We start from the raw sequence: 17,608 nt of genomic DNA on the forward strand, positions 1-17,608 counted from the left end.
AACACCCAAGGCAACAAAACAGTTCAAGAGAAGGAACACATCAAAGACTCACAGAGCTAAAAGTAGTTCCCAGATGAGGGCCAAAAAAAACCTGACATAATTTTTAAACAACTAACATTCTGTAAAACAGAGGATGGGATATGGTTCAAAACTCATGAAGCAATGCTTACCAAAGGACTCTTTGAAGACCCAATAATCTAGAGCAGGGGTGCCAAAACCCCAGCCCTGGGGCCACTCGCGGCCCTCAAGGCCTCTCAAGGCGACCCTCAGGGAGCCCCCAGTCTCCAATGAGCCTCTGGCCCTCTGGAGATTTGTTGGAGCCCACACTGGCCCGACGCAACTGCTCTCAGCATGAGGGCAACTGTTTGACCTCTCGTGTGAGCTGTGGGATGAGGGCTCCCTCCACTGCTTATTGTTTCACGTCTGTGATGCAGCAGCTGCAGCAGCAAAGGAAAGGCCAGCCTTGCTTTGTGCAAGCCCTTTTACAGGCCTTGAGCTATTGCAAGACCTTCATTCATTCATATAAGTTCATCTTTAATATATTCATTTATGTAAACTTATGTACATTTATTCAAATTTTAAATGTAAATTAATTCTTCCCCCCCCCCCCCGGCCCAGCCCCTGACAGTGTCAGAGAGACTATGTGACCCTCCTGCCAAAAACTTTGGACACCCCTGGGCTAGAGCACTGGTTCTCAAACTCTCTGGGAGTTTGGGGACTGGGCTAAATCTTTGCGAGGCTGGGGTGGAAAGCAGTAATGTGATCCCCAGTATTGTGCTGCTGCGGGGACATAGGGCCTTTTTTTTTTTTTTTTTTAAACATACCCAAGTCCCTGCTGGTATCTGGAGAGCCCCACAAAGGCCTCTGCAGGGCTCCCCACACCTCTAAACACTGCAAAAACACAACTGCAACCCACTTCCGGTTTCACAATTGCAACCCAGAAGTGGGTTGTGATCACATTTTTACAGTGTTTAAGGTATAGGGAGCTCTGCAGAGACCTCCGCAAGGCTCCCTTCACCTCCCCAGGACACTGTCGGGCTGTTTAAACACTGTTTAAACAGGACACTGTTTTTAAAAAGCCCCTATGTCCCCTGAAGTGGTGCGATCCTGGGGATCGCATCACTGCCTTCCCTCTTTCCCTACCCCTTAAGTGGGGAACAGCCACGGTTCTCAGGCTGGTGGGTTACAACCCACCAATTTGAGAATCACTGCTCTAGAGGCTAGAGAGGATGGCAGGTGGCTATGGAAGGGAGAATCAAAGCCCTAGAATACTGTACCAACAAATGAGGATGTCATTACCTTTAATCTATAGATGAGCAGGTAAAAAAAATCTGAGAACGGGATAGGGAAAACAAAGATTTAAGCCATCTAAAGGAGACATTCCAAACACAACACTGTCAAAAGGCAATCATGCTGCAAAAGGCAATGTTTTTACTCAGGAACACATTTCACCTTAGAACAGTGATTTTCAACCTTTTTCATCTCATTGCATACAGACAAAATGCAAAAATGATCAAGGAATACCATCAGTCTCTTGACAAGGCACATCATGCTGGGAGGGCTTACATCCCCCAACGGCCCTACTAATAAATTATCTTCCCACAAACTCCCGCAGCAAATTTGTAGACCATTCACAGAACAGCAATGTTGAAAATGTCACGGCACACCAATTTGTGGCTTCAGAATGAAGGAGTGTGTATTTAGTATTCTCCAAACATCGTATTTAATTTTTAAAATTGTTCATGCAGTGACAGTTGGTTCAATTTTAGAATCAATGCAAGTGTTCTGACTAACGTCAGTGGGTTAATATTGTGCTTCACCTTTAATACAATTTTTCAATATTCTTACTGAAAAATATTGACTAGTTTTGTAATGCATGCACAAAAATATTTATTCTTTTGTTATCTATGTTTTCAATGTCAGCAGTGGGAAGTATAAAAACTATGACTATACTGTAGTAGAATTCTTACAAAGCTGAATGATCTTCAGATTCAACACTGTTTCAGACACAAAGACAAACAGAAAGCACACAGGAAAAAGAAATAAAAGTGGTATTTCCAAAGGACATTTCAACTTTTTCTAGTCTGCAAAATGCAGTAAAGCAGTGGTCCTCAAACTAGTGTTGTGACCCACCAGCCTGAGAATACCTGTCCTTTTCCCTTTAAGGGGTGGGGGCAGGGGGAAAGTAGTGACACTATACACAGGATCACACTACTGCATGGGAAGGGGGGCTAATTTAAACATTCCTTACCTGCTGCCTGGTCCAGCCCCATGGAGTGCTCTGCAGGGCTTCCCGCAGCTTGTAAAAAGTGAAAGCTGGAATCACGACCCATTTCTGGGTTACAATTGTATAACCAAAAGTGGGTTGCATTCACAACTTTCACTTTCTACAAGCCGTGGGGAGCCTTACAGAGTGCTCCGCAGGACTCCCTGAACTCTGACAGCAGATAAGGGAAGTTTAAAAAATAGCCCCCTTCCCCCACAGTGGTGAGATCCTGGGGATTGCGTTGTTACCTTCCCCCCTCCCCTGCAAAGACTTCTTGGGAGATTTACTCCTGAGAAGTTTGAGTACCAGTGCAGTAATGTATTAGAAAAAAAATGTTTTTCTTCTAATGGAGCACTACAAAACAAATAGGAATGCCAGGTGGCAGATGTAAGTAAACCCAGGTGGCAGATGTGAATCCTGGTAAGTTGAGCAGTTCCCAAAAATATAAAAAAAACTTGTACACATGAAATTTGTTTGCAATTTTTATTTCTTTAAAATAATTCATACAAATGGATACAGTCACAAACATGATTTTAACCCAAAATATTGCTAGCCTACCACATTATCAGGAAGGAATCCATGTAGGCAATGAAATGCTGCTACTTTTCAGTAGTCTAGTGCCTCAGTCTCACTCTCTGCCTGCATCCCACCAATAATATATACTTTAACTGGTGACAAAAAGCATGATGCTCGTTTATACAAAACCTCTATTTGCACCTCAACATCTCTTTGAAATGTCTTCATTCTGAAATAAGGGAAATTTGTGCCAAAATTAGGAGAAAAAAATTGTTTTTATTTTATTAAATTATTCTAAAAAATAAGACAAGAAGGTAGAAAAAACAATGCACTGTGTGGCATAGAAAGAAAAATGGGAAAAATCGTTGTCCTGAGAAGTTCACCAACTGCCTCGCTTTTGGGCATGTTTTTAAACATATAAAAACAAAGGATCTCAAATCTCAAAATTGGTTTGTCGAATGCCTCCCTAATGTTTTTTTTTTTCTTGTTGACAACTAAGCAAACAAACCCTTGTTAATGTTCTAAAATTGTACACAGACAAGTACATTCATGATATAATTAACTACTAACTTCTCTTGCTTAACAAAGAACCCATAGGACACAGAAACAGTGAATCAGGTCACTGGACAGGGACAAACTACATTTTATATGGAGGAATAAAGTTTTCAAATCTTCTTTCCATCTCCCACCATTTCTCCATATACTGCATATTGGACCAGTTTCTAAAACATATATGGTCTCCTCCGTATGTTCATGGTTTTGCATCTATTCAAAGTCCAATTGATCTTCCACACGCTTTCCAAAGCTTGCAACCACCAGTGCTGGGAATGATGTTCTCTTAGGCTACAATTGGTCACTTGGGTGGTCTCTATCAGCTTCTGGTTTGACTGTTTGGCCGGGGGAAGGAGCATGGGGAGGATGGGCAACAGTAGGGAGCCCATGTGATAAGGACATGGCATTGGGGACTATTCCTTCTACTGCTGTAGGTATACCAGGTGGAGCCACACTTACAACACCAGGAGGATACCTGCTGAGAGACGGAAAGGAGAACATGCATAATTTCTGATATCCATTATTTGAATTACCATTGTTGTAAATAACTTTCTAAATAAGCACTCATTTTGAGATTTCACTCATGACACCAACTCACTACAGGTCAACAAAGATACGGCAACATCATCTACAGTGGTCAAAGGAGACCAGCACCAAGGTGAGAAGTTGATTATTTTCAGCAGCGGCTTGATTAAACAGGGTGTGATTGACATTTCTGCTGGGGCATTCTTACCTGTATGCAGCACCATTAAGCTCTGGATGAACTACTCCTGGATCCATGCTGGCCCAATGCGTAGCTGCAGTCAAGTGTTCTTTGTTGACACAGTTTTTCAGGCTGTCTGGAATACGACCTAGTAGACAGGAAAATATTATAGCATGGTGCCAAATAGTAAATTTTTTAAAAAGCCATACACAAATATACAAAAGTATGAGACCACCATGGCAAGGTTTCCTGATCTACACCTGACACCATCACCATCAGTGCCCACTTTGGGTTTTTAAATTTTATCACTTTTCAAAATCTCTATTATTTAGAGTTGGTTGTCCTTGGAAGAGAATTGTACCAAATTATGTGTTCTTGACTTTCATAAAGGTCCTTGACGTATATGCCTATATTCCTTCTTTTTTCAAAACATTTTCCTTAAGGAGCCATTGTTCTTTGTTACATTGCACCTAGACTGAGGAGAGTGTAGACATTCTCGATACATGCGAGCAAATCAACATTCCAAGGTGGGAGTTGTTAGGTTTAATAACAAAATGAGGCCGAATCAGGGTGGAGAGTTTTCTCAATTTCTGCAGAGGAGAAAAGTAAGTCTGCCAATGCTGCTCTAGGACACAAGTTTGGGGAAAGAGGTAGGCTAGTAACTACACCATCATTTCCATACAGGATTCTTCAAAATGTCTCAAACAAAAGACCTAAGCATTTATAAATTTTTCTCGTCAATTATTCTGAAACCAAGCAGAGAAGAAATGAATTGATTTAGAATATAATTTGTTTTTATACTATGATTTTCCTTGCTGTATTTTATGAAATAAGAATTTCCTTCTGAGTTATGTCACTGCATTCAGATTTCACACATGATACTGTCTAGATTGCTTGGTTACACACACTCTTGAAAAAGGACCAGGTGAGCAAGGGAAGCCCAGAAGCATCTGAGGCCTTAAAGCAGTTCTTCCCTACTGCACCCTTATTTTCCGGATGTCCAAAGGGGCTAAAAACTTCAGCTTCAAACTTCCTCCTTCCTGAACAGTCTGACTGTGTCTGCCTAGCATGCATGCTGTCTGCCTGCTTGTCATGTTTCAGGTCTAACCACTTTAAAAGCAAGAAACATGCCTGCTTGTTAATAAAATGGAAGGTAATGGGCATGGAGGCCACGGAGAACCATGGCTAACCAAAACCATGGATATGGGGGGGGGGATGCCTGTAATTATCTGAACTTTCCCACTATGCCCTCTTGTGGAAACTTCCCATGCTGCTTAAGAGTGTGTGTATGTTTGAATTGTGAATTATAAGTGATTTTTTAAAAAACCAATGCATTTCTTAAAACGTATTGGTAGGTATAAAAAAAAATTCTGCTCAAAAGATAGTGTCCTCAAGATATGCATTGGCTTCTTAACACAAGCAGCTTCTAAACTAGTTCTCCGCATACTGATTTCTACTTATACCTCTTGGGTTTAAATACACAATTCCTCAGCCTCAAAGCACACAAAGAACATCATGTGTTCATGGCATCAATCTAGATGCCATGAAGCAAAGTGGAATTTTACTCTTTGCTGTGATTCTACAGCATAAACAAACTTCATGATCTATGAGCCAGAGAAAGCAAGACAACGATGGGGACAGGTTGAACATGGCAAACGTGAGAGGCCATCTCAACTAATGTCAAATCAGTATAGTATCTGTTTCACTATGAAGAATTCCTCATAACTAATAAGAAACATGAGGAGTCCATTCCTGTTATGCAACCAATTAAGAATCTCTCTCATACTTTCCAGTCACCGTTCATAGAGTTAACCATGTGCCGAATGCAGCACATTGGACAGAATCTTGGAAATGGGAATCTTTCAAAACCTGCTCACCCATGAAGTTATCGGGTGGCAAAGGCATCCCCACCCCTACTGTCCAAGTAAGAACAAACATGGTTGGAGAATTAAGAAGATGTCAACTGTATATCACTTTGCACACTAAAATTTTACATAATCATGGGTCTTCCACAAATAATGCTGTGCTCCAAAAAGAATTATTCTAAGCCAGTGAGGCACACTTTGTACAAGTGTTATTCTAAAACCAGAATTATCTGCACATTGTTTGTTATTAAGCCTTTTCTGCTCAATGTTGCATATACAGGGATCAAATGTGTATACCTGTGGGCTGGGCAGAAATGGGTTAAGCCAAGAACATAGTTAACATCTAGGACATAGGTCTCCAAACCCTAGCCCGGGGGTCACATCTGGCCCAAGGGAGGATTGATTCGGCTCGTGGCACATGTTGGGGAAGCTTGACTGTCAACCTGCTGACAGGCCAGGAATGCAGAGTTGTGTGTGTGCGTGCATGGCAAGAGTAACTTCTGCCTGATTCGCAACTCCCCAGATGGACTGGTCAATCAGATGGGCTGGTCAATCAGTCCCATCTATCCAACACATATTGAAAGCAAGTTCTCCCAAAATTAATTTTTCTTTTCAAAATCCATTCCCCCTTCTTCCACCCCTAATGTATTTATTTCTTAATTTTCCAGCCTTCAGCACTGTATCAGATACAGGATGTGGCCCATGCACTAAAAAGTTTGGCGACCCCTGATCTAGGCAAATGGGGCTGGCACCTGTGATAGCTCTCCGGATCTCCCGTGCTGCTTCTTCCCGCATCTCTATCGAGGCTTGTTCACTGTACCAAGCAGCATGAGGGGTACAAATCAGATTTGGTGCATCCTTCAGAGGACCCTGACTAAAACTGAGAGAAAAAGCAAACATACAAAAAAGTATTGCAAAATTTCTGAATGCAGACTGCTCACAATAGGAGGAGATGTACACAAGCAAGATGTGAATTGCAGGGGGGGGGGAGATTTGGGTTTTTAATTATGCCCATATTTGCTAATTCACCTGTCAAGATTTAAACCTATTAAACCCTAACCCAGGAGTGTCAAACCCTTTCCATACAGTGGACTGATCAGCATTCAAGATGGCTGCTGAGGGCCAGAAATGATGTCATTAAGCAAGTCATGACCTGAACTAAGCACTTTTTTCTCACTTAAGAACACATTAGCTGCAAGACAAAATACTCAAATCTTGATCAAATTTTCAAGATAAGGGAGAGCCCAATTATTACATGGGTGGCCTGGCCCACTGACCCCCAGCACACCTCAGCAGCTGAGAGCAGCTGACAGTGGTGCTGGGAGAGTCCAAGGGCCAGATACTATCTGGCCCACTGGCCTTATGTTTGACACCCCTGCCCTAACCCAGTCCTATTTGTGTGGTCCACCAGTGCACCACATGGGCCGCTGGCATGGCAGCGTCTCTGCCAAGTGCTTCTGCTATTGTGAGGCCCAGAAGCATACATGTTACTGATGGACCCCAGCCCGTGGAGAGGTAAGATTAGGGGTGGGATAGGGGTAGATCTCAGCAGTATTGGCACTTGCCAAATCCTACACCCCCTCCTGACCTGGACGTGCCCCCAGAAGGCTCCTCAAAGCTTTGAGAGCAAAAGAGCAATGGGGAGGAGGGAATGTACAAGTAAACATATTCATTACCTCTCCCAGCCAGCCCATAGGATGCAGTGGAGACTGTTAGCAGTACTGCACCATGTGGACCAGTCAAGGATAGGATCAGGTCATTACTGTCATATTTCTGTGATTAATTTGTTCCATTTTTAAAATATAAAAATGTCTTCTCTCCCTTTTTTAATCTAGAGATTTTTTTAATCTAGAGCTATCTAGATGCAGATTGTTCCAGTATGGGTTGCTCAAGACAGATGGCACCAGAATGCGAAGAGCCCTGAAGCATGCCCATGTTTGGGGTCCTTATATGTACACATTATTCCCCAATCTATCCCTCCAGGTTTACCAGGTGCAGGTGATGGCTAGCTGGGCAGCCAGCAGATGGCAGTCCCCACGCAGGCTTCCTGTAGCCAAAATGGCCTTTGCAGAGAAGAAGGGGAAGGAAGAGTCTGTGCAGGCTTTTCTTCCTTCTTCCCCTCCCCAGATGCCAATGGGGTTATTCACAAAGTTCCTTTGTAGACGACTTTTGGGAGCAACCATCTTTGAGAGACATCATGTGACTTATACCAGCGCCTATTCCTTGGCACTGGATCTTGGATCAGCACCAGTTCTTATGAAAATCAAGAGTTGTTATTTGATTTTCAAAGTTGACTTTAGGCACTGCTATGATGCGTAATGGCTCCCGAAGAGGACTGACCATCCCCCACTCAGTCCCCTGGGACATGCTCCACAAGGCCCCATCAGTGGCACTGCCTTGGCTCAGTATGCGAGGAACTTGGAACATTTTGGATGACCTATATGCAAATTTTAAACATTATTATTGCTGCGCTGTTGCTAAAAAACTAGACTTTTTTTAAAAAAAGCAAAAAGTACAGGTACCTGAATGGTTCTGACTCATGTACATCCAAGGCTGCTCCTCGTATCCTCCCTTCCTTCAAGGCTTGTGCAAGTGCTTTTTCATCTACTAGTCCTCCTCGAGCTGTATTCACAAGGAAAGCCCCTTGTCGCATCTGCAGGAAGTTTAGCAGGATGAAACTCAATTAAACACATGCAGCATAATCCTCTTATCATTCTATGCTGAAAGGAACCATCCATGATTAGCATAGACTGTAGAAACAGACCATGGACCTCCCCACATAATAGAAAATACACATTATTTAAAAGCAAGTCTCTCACTACTGCAGCTTCATGTGCTAAAAAGATGCAAGTATCTAAGCCAAACCAAAAACTGACTCCTTTATTGTGAGGAAAAGTGAACAAAGCTGAAGACAAACACACTAACAAATTCATGTTTGCATTTTAGCACAGTTGTAAACTACCAAGATTCCGAGAAGAACCTTAAGAAAAGACAGTTTTTTTATTTTTAAATGCTTTCCATCCGTTAACCTGATGTTGGATTTGCGATGTATCTCCTGAATCTGTCAATTTCAACTGAGGAAATTCAATATCAAACATTTTTTTAAAACTATTGTGGCTCCTTTTATAAAAGCTTCGATAAAATGTATTTTATTGATTTCAGATGTTTGTAAACTGCTTTTTAAAACATATCTTTCTAACGCAGCAAACAATAATAATGTTACTCCAATAAAAAAAGATATAAAACACTAAGACAGCAATATAAATCATTAAGATAACTGCTGTTTGCTAAACACTTGTTTTCACTAGCTCCTGCAAGTAATTGCGCTATTTTTATTGCACATTTTAAAAACTAAAGTTTATAGAAATTACTAAGCAATTACTGAGCAATTAAACCAAATTAACTTAAGACCCTGAAAGCTGTAGAGGCCAGATCACTGTAGAGCTCATTACCAGATCAAAGCATCACTACTACATGATGCGCTACAAATCATGAACTACCTCCCATCAATATTCACAAAAAAAGGTGCCACATAATCACCTTAAAGCAACTTTCAAAGGGGATAACAATGTTGGTCCATTTCAGTAGACATAAGAAAGACTCTTGTGGCTACCTCTTTAACACCCACAGATTTACTGTGGCGTAAGCTTGTGAGAACTAGGGCCCATTTCATTGATGTATGATCAGCAGATCTCTGAGCGATCGCTGCATAATCCACTTATTAGGACATGACTTTACAAGAGTACCACCTATATATTTTTGGCATTCTTCTACCTCCAGGACTAAGATAATACACTGGTGTCATTTTCATTGATAGGGAAGTACTTTTGACGATTGGGATCAGTAAAGTATATCTAAAGATATGGCTGGGGAAATTACAGTCAATGCCCAAATCTTTTTATGTACTGTTCTCTGCAAGTTATCCTCCAAATGTTATGGGGGGGGGGGGGAATTCGTTTGAGTATTAGCAATGAGCACAAGGGGGCACTAGCTACTCATTGCAAACTATGAATTATGGCTTGGAGAAGCTTCTCAAAAGCGTAATTGTTCCGTTTTTATTTATTTTTTAATTAGTATTTATTTATTTATTACAGATACAGGTGAGGAAAACGGGTTAGACTTGGGGCTGGTACTACACAGGTTACACATGAGGGTATTGGCCATAGATTACAACATGCATTATTCCAAAAAAGCAATCGAACGACTTAAAGAGGCAAAATAGTCAACAAATCAAAAGCTATCATATTTGTCAGTATAAAAATTTGGATTTATCTAAACACTCAATATTGTTTAACTAAAATTATCTATCCAGTCAAAAAAAGGCTTCCAATATTCTCTTACTCTACCTAAATCTCTCTCTTTCATTCTTTCTGTTAAAACTTCCATTTCTGCTATTGCATAAATTTTGTCTATTAAATTTTCTCTAGTTGGAACGTCTGTAGATTTCCATTTTTGCACAAACAATATTCTTGCCGCTAATTCAAGAATTACATTTTGGTCCAAAATACACTAAGATGATACAAGGAATATATTTGGATCAAAAAGCAAAGGTAAGAGTAAATGGAGAATTGACGAGACAGATTAACATTCAATAAGGAGTAAGACAAGGTTGTCCACTTTCACCATTGTTGTTTATTTTGACACTAGAAATATTGAATAACGTAATAAGAGAAGATAACAGGATGAAACGGCTCAAAATTAAAAGTGAAGACTACAAATTACAAACGTTTGCAGATTTGATATTTGGTATTTATTTTGGAAGATCCAATTCAGTTTTTAACTCTGCATGTAAATGAAGAGCAATACGTTTAAGTTGCAGTGGCAGGCGATGTCATTTTCTCATCAAACAGAAGCTACTGATCAACAACAGATGAAAATGATACTGATACAAGCATACACTTTAGCAAGGTGTAGTTTCCAGATGCAAGACAGATTGCAATATTATACTTGCAGCAAAGGGTTAATGACTGGTCTACTTTACAGAGCTGTTGTGAGGATCACTAAGATGCTGTCCATTAGATCTCATCATTCCCAACCTTTCTGACAGATATTTACCTGTTTAATGGTGAAATCATTAATAAGATGATGATTGTGTTCATTCAAGCTGCAGTGGAGGGTGACGCAGTCACTGTGAAAGAGCAGATCCTGTAAAGTGCTCACTCGCTGAAGTCCAAGAGCACGTTCAATGCCATCTGAGAGGTATGGGTCATAGAAAATGACATTAAAGCCAAAGGCTTTTGCACGAAGTGCAACTGCTTGCCCAACTCGCCCTGAAAAAAAAGAGAGAGAGAGATTTGGTCAAATATGGTCAAGGTTAAAGCAAGCTACTGTTCCTATGTAAAACACATACACAATGGTGCAAGCTTAGATTTCTAACAAAGCACAGTGGGGGGGGGGGAGAAGAATAGTTCCATTAGGACAGATACACTCACTCTATTCTCTCAAGCAATTATGTGCTTCATATGCAATAGGTATTTGTCCACTAGAGATCATACAACAATTAAACTATTTTCTTCTATTTCCAGAGTGATATAGCTGCTCTTCTGGAATTCATTTCAGAAACATTTAATTACTCAGCAATATAGGTATAAATCTATGGTGTGTATGCATGTTCACTCACACATACAATAGATGCTTTATACACAATATACATTTTATCTGACCACAACTCCCAAACTAGAAACAAGGCTTGTGGCTGTCTTTTGTCCTCTACAGAAAAGCGTCATAAATATTCTGGAACAATTTCTGTCCAAAATACGAGATTTTTATGCTGCTGTCAGAATACACACACACACACACACACACACACACACACACACACACACAATACAGCACAAGAACATTTTTATAGGATTAACTTATTCTGTTCAGCACTCCCCAACCCAAAAAAAGTAAAACCAGTCAGGAATCCTGCCTCTCGAAAGTCTCTTATGCAAAGCTGGAATAAAGTTATTCAAGAATATAAGCCAAAACCTAACAAATCAGCAAGGAGAATGCAAAACTGTTGCATGTTGAATGATTTATAATTCCATTCCTACTTTTTCCATGAAGTCTTTCACACAATACCCTATCTTCGTATCCTAATGTAGCCCAGCTTAACTACTGAACATGCATATTTTTTCCATAGCTTTCACTTGCACCCTCCTCTCCACTTGCCTTTCTTGTATCTGTTTTCAAGATAGTAAGCCACTGAGGGTATTTGCCTATCCTCTGTAAAGTGCCACGTGCATAGAAGGCAAATAGGAGGTCCGCATAAACCAGAAGCAAATATACATCCGGTAAAAAGAAACATACTCTGAAAAAAGAAACCAGATAACTGTATGCCATGCCCATAATTCAGTCCAAGTAGGAAACCAAATCAAATGCTTTGCCCAAGTTGACATACCCAAGCCAATAATGCCCAGAGTCTCCCCCCTGATTCTTGCAGCTCCAGAAGCAACTTCCCGGATCTGTTCCACGCTCTGTACTCTTGTGCCTTCTCGCAAGGCCTGATGAAGCCAGGTGGTTCGTCTGTACAGGTTTAAGATGTGGCACATAGTAGAGTCTGCTGTCTCTTCTACTGATGCAGCCGGGACATTACATACTGCAATCCCTTAAATAATAAAGCACAATGAATGAATTTCATAATCTGGTTATGAAGTTCAAAAGTTGGCTTGAGAAGATAATTTTAAAGCAAAGAATATTCATCTGTAGCCTGAAAGTCTAGACCAGTGGTTCTCAAACTGTATGTCTAGGACCCACCAGTGGGTCATGACCCAATTTTTGGTAGTTTGAGAAACTGTCAGGGCAAATTGGGCTATGTACATAAAGGTTTAAACAAGCTGTAACTTCTTTACCAGTATAGAAGGAAAACTATTCTTGACCTTCTTGTTAGCCATGGCAGATAAGAGCATAAGCCCTGTAATGAACAGCGCATCAACTACTAGTGTAATTGCACACAGCCCAGTTTTAACATTTTACTTTTAACTGTTAACTGACAAAACTAAGTATTGCCAAACAAAAACTACATTAAACTTGAAACATTCAAAAGGAGGGTGTGGAAGGAGCTTCAAAATCTGTATCCTCAGCCAGCACGGAGATGGAAACAGTGCCTGCCTTTTGCAAATTTAGTTTACTGAAAAACACTTTGCTGTCTAAAAAGGCCACCTCAGGCACCTTTGCTCATAGTTAGTAGAGAGAGCCTAGAGCAACATTTGGAACACTGAATGTACGGTATACAAACTCTACTATCCTTTTTAAAAGGAAAATGCCTTTCAGTGGTGGACTACAATGGTTGGTTTTGTCTCTATCCTGTACAGTGCTTTCAGTAGTCCAATTTAACTGCACTGTGTTTCTAAGACTATCTGAGAAATTTTTACAGATAGAATAGTAACTGAAATCGACAGTGCACAAATTCAATATTGATGTGTTTCAACTTAAATTCAAATATAGTAGGAGCAAAGGACTGCTTTATCACCAGTTCAAAAAGGAAAAAATATTTTAAAGAAATTATTGCCAGATTGTTAATGACACAAATTCATACAGTCAGAAACACTTGCAAGATTTTTTTAAAGCCTAAAAATCTTGCTTTTAATCATTATCTTTCTGTTGCTGGAAATCAAATGTTTGGTTGGCTGATGAACACCACAAATGAAACAGCCTAACGGCCATTTGTAGTTTTTCTGTGAACGCACATATACACACACACTCATTCTCTCTCTCTCTTCCCCCCACCCCAAGAAAGAGAGGCCAGTCTCTCTGGAAGAGTGAGCTCACATTTTGGATCCTTAAAGAACCAGAACCTTGAAATACTTCTTGCACTGGCATTGATATCTAAAGAATCCTGTGTGAAACATACAACTTCATACTTCCCAATATTCTCTTGTGCTTCTTATAATGTACATGGCTCTTGTCTAGTCAAAGCAGGTATGCAACATATCTATGAGACGGACTTTTCCTGCTGGATTCTTGGTATTTTTTAAATCCCACTCTCTGGGTGGCTCCAGAGTACCACAGAACACCCCATGGAACCACTCCAAATTGATGCCTTTTCCCAACTTCTTCAGTATTTTTAATAAAAAGCAAGGGCCTGGCTCCCAGAATCATTAGGACCTACACACCCCAACGAGACTAGACACACTTGCCAAGATTAAAAATGGCCAGTCTGTACTTGCTCACCATCTAAGAAAAGGAATGCTTCACAAATAAAGCATTGGAAAGGAATCATTTGCTTCCGGGGGGGGGGGGGGTGTGGAAGCAAAACTGGAAAAGGAGAGGTTGGATTCAAGTGTGCTGCTGAAGGAAGAGGCCAGAGTCTCTTCCAGCTGGCAGAGCTTTCTAGATGCTTCAAGGCTGCAATCTGGACAGACAAAATCCCTGACAGTTGCACTACAATGAGGAAAAAACAAACATATAATGCATCTATACAAAACTTCTTAGCAATATTGTCATCTGATATTAATTTGTACGAGAATAGAATGTATGAGAATAAAACATCGTAGAATGTTTTATAGTCTATCTCATGCAGGTCCATAGCCAAAAGTTGGGGTATGTATAAGCAATGACAAAACACTGCAGAGAGGCCCAAAATTTTTGACTGGTAGCTCCCCTGACCTACTGGATCATTGGCTGTGACTTCCCATTAGGGTTACAATCCTATACATTGTATATGATGGCAGGCTTTTTTTGAGGATTCTGCAGCTCCCTTGGCTGGTTTCCACAGTTCCCCAAGTCACATGTCACAGTTTGGGAACCACTGGTATACTGGGAGCGAGCAATCCAAGTCAGTTCAAAATAGCAAACATCTAAATGCAAGCAACCGAACACGTTCACACTGACATTACTGAAATAACGTCAATAAAATCTGTGACAAAGTTAGTGCAAGATTTGGCAACGAAGTGCAAGGCAAAGCCTAGGTTATATTTCTACATAGTGTCATATGCAATACCTAAATCTCCAGCTGACTTGATATCAATGTTATCAAAACCACTTCCAATTCGAACAATTATTCGAAGGGCTTTAAACTTCTCCAAATCTTCACGAGTTAAAGTGATGGTGTGATACATAAGAGCACCCACAGCTTCATTTAGTACCTGGAAAACAAAGCAATACACAATCCAGTTACCTTCTCTTTGCAATATTTACTCTCTCCGTGTCTGTGCAAGAGAGATATCTCCCTACAAAACACAATGGACTCAATTCAGCAAGATTCGGCCCATTCAGATGCTCTGTCACCTCAGATAGTTTGGCAAGGAGGAATTTACACTCATCAGATGCAAACATGTGGCAAAATGATTGCATGAACATCATCTCTATTTTCCTCCGTTGCTGAGACTTAACCATGTACTTGTTTTCAATAGAACAATGTTTCAATGCATGCAAATACTGTATTTGGCTGGTTCTTTCTATAAGCTACAGAGAGTCTTCTCTTCACTTTAAAAAAAACGAACCAAAGTGTTTTGCTGCAAAACTGAGCCCACATTACCATAATGATTATGCCTCCAGTTTGGGTAATGTCTGTATTTGCAATCTCAAACAACATCATTAAGCAATGGAATGATCATTCACTGTTATCAATATGCACTCAGGAATCCCCTTGGCACACCGCTTGAATTCATTACCAACAGCAGCAGTTTACCACCTACTCTGATTGTGTGGTATGAACCCATTAGGGCTCCAGTCCTCATTCTGAGGATCAGTTAGCTCCACAAGGAGGCAGAAAAAAGTCTCAGCACTTGTACTGTACTTAATGCAGTTCAAGCAGCAATACCAGTAACTTGACATTATCTGCTTGTATCAGCTTTTTCCAGAAATTGTCTGGTCTTCTGTTTATCCCTCCCAGTCAATCACAAATGACACCTGTGTTTTTCTTCTCAAAAAGTCCGACCCTCCTCTGACCAACCACCAACCAGTTCCCTACCTAACATCCTGCAGTTTTCAAGAAAATATCAAAAATAATTTCAACTTCAGTGTCATTTAAATTTCAAAACATTTGACTAATGGCTTTATGGGATGTCTAAAATGCAGAGAACACCTTTGAGGAAGCACTGAATTCATGTCTCATTCAGGACTCTGCAATGCTCATTTTTACTGTCTCTGATACGTTTGCTGAAACATCATTCAACAGACTTCATCACAGGAATTCTAACTTAGGGATAGGCAGACCACCATTTGCAGTGAATGGGTTGATTACTAGTTTATTTGCAGTAGTGCGCTGAGAATTCCAAGCTTTGCAATTCAGTCCCTTCCCCAAAACCCATACTCAACATTCTCAGTGCTACTTTAATTGTTGGGCAGAAATACACATATTTATCTGCCCCTTTCTTCAGTGGTCCAGAACACTCATGCTGTCAGAGGGGAGGAGCAGCCGAAACAGAAGTCAGCATGTGACAATCACTGCATGAACGTGGACCTGGAGCAGGTAGATCAGGCACCAGCGGTGGTATCACAGCCAAAGGAAACAGCCTAGAGGAGGAGGTGTGGTTCCCTATATAGAAACAGTTCCAAGCCTCATTCAGATATCTCTGGAGGTATCTCCAGCTCTTCTTGAACATCTTCCCTGGCTTTCCACCAAGCTTCTTAAATACTGAGATACTTTTGTTCTGTATTTCTTGCACACATCTCCATTCTCCCACCGTTGTTTTGGTTTCTCACATCTTGCAAGTCTGTGAGCCAACAGGGTGTAGAAATAGACTGGCATCAGGATGGAGGGAAATGTGCCATTATAGTTAAGGATATTGCAATCCCAGGAACAATGTGGCCACTGCTGCTGCTATGGTTGTAAAGCCTTCGTGAGTAAATGAGTTAGATTCTCTGGTCTCCAGAGTGCATAGAAGAACTGTCACTGTATCCCAGAGAGCGGAAGCAGTATCTAAAGGGCATTTGTCAGTTGCATATAAGATAAATATACATACACGCTATATTGTCACGATGTGCTACAAATACACAAGAGCCAGAAACTTAGGGACATTAAACAAAGGGAACAAAAAAAACTAAAGAACAGCAATTAATCCTGCAATTGTTCAAAGAGACAAAGGATGCTCAAGTTTTTTTGTACCAAGTTTGTACTGGGGCCAAGTCATTTTTGGGCACTGCACACAAAACTATAAACTGTACTTAAAAATGAGCTTACACAAAAGAAAGCTTTCTGCCAAAATATGGAACAAAAAGAATGGTAGGGAAAAGAAACAGCGATGAAGTCAGATATTATTCACCCACTGCATTTTCTGTTGTCATACAAAATCTCATTTTGATGGTATTGGTATACCTGCGGCTTTAAAATTATAGAGAACAAACAAAATCTGCTGCAAGAGCAGTCAATTGTTTTGCTCACAAGACATCCCAAAGGACAGCAAAAGCTGGGGAATAAGGTACATTTCAAATTTACAACCACAAAAGAAATGAGAATCTTCTTTCATTAAGATTAAGATTGCAGGAGAAGCAAGCAAATGAAACCTCATTTGTGTTGACAAAACAATTCTAGCAGCTCTTCAGTATCACAATCTGAAAGTACATTTGCAAAGCACAGGCGGGATAGGATGCACACTGTCATCAAACAAATGGGCAATGTATGAGCCAGGAATGACAAGCCCCAGAAAATCTTCTCAATGAGATTCACTGCAATGGCAAAACAATGTATGAAGTGCATTGAAGTTTGTGTAGAAGCAATAGTCTCCAACGTACTTTTTACTTGTCAAGAGAAAAAAGTTTTAACATTCCTAATACTGA

The 17,608-nt window shown here is 40.5% G+C and overlaps 1 protein-coding gene across 10 annotated transcripts in view; it reads right to left on the reverse strand.

The window, feature by feature from the left end:
* The window catches only part of CTBP1 (C-terminal binding protein 1), a 78,607-nt gene that overhangs the window by 7,446 nt on the left and 53,553 nt on the right, over window positions 1–17,608 (reverse strand). For 7 of the 10 annotated variants that reach the window (XM_066619966.1, XM_066619968.1, XM_066619969.1 and 4 more), the window contains 7 exons: window positions 14,829–14,973; window positions 12,288–12,494; window positions 10,958–11,172; window positions 8,425–8,555; window positions 6,655–6,782; window positions 4,068–4,185; window positions 2,736–3,812 (listed from right to left, as the gene is read on the reverse strand). In XM_066619966.1, the coding sequence (XP_066476063.1) occupies window positions 3,626–3,812; window positions 4,068–4,185; window positions 6,655–6,782; window positions 8,425–8,555; window positions 10,958–11,172; window positions 12,288–12,494; window positions 14,829–14,973 (1,131 nt within the window). In that variant the 3' untranslated portion in view covers window positions 2,736–3,625. Of the gene's footprint in view, window positions 1–1,272; window positions 1,998–2,735; window positions 3,813–4,067; window positions 4,186–6,654; window positions 6,783–8,424; window positions 8,556–10,957; window positions 11,173–12,287; window positions 12,495–14,828; window positions 14,974–17,608 lie in introns of those variants that run through there. The other 3 variants (XM_066619974.1, XM_066619976.1, XM_066619967.1) reach the window with 3 other exon arrangements.

This window comes from Tiliqua scincoides, chromosome 3 (assembly GCF_035046505.1).
Source record: "Tiliqua scincoides isolate rTilSci1 chromosome 3, rTilSci1.hap2, whole genome shotgun sequence".
Lineage (NCBI taxonomy): Eukaryota > Metazoa > Chordata > Lepidosauria > Squamata > Scincidae > Tiliqua > Tiliqua scincoides.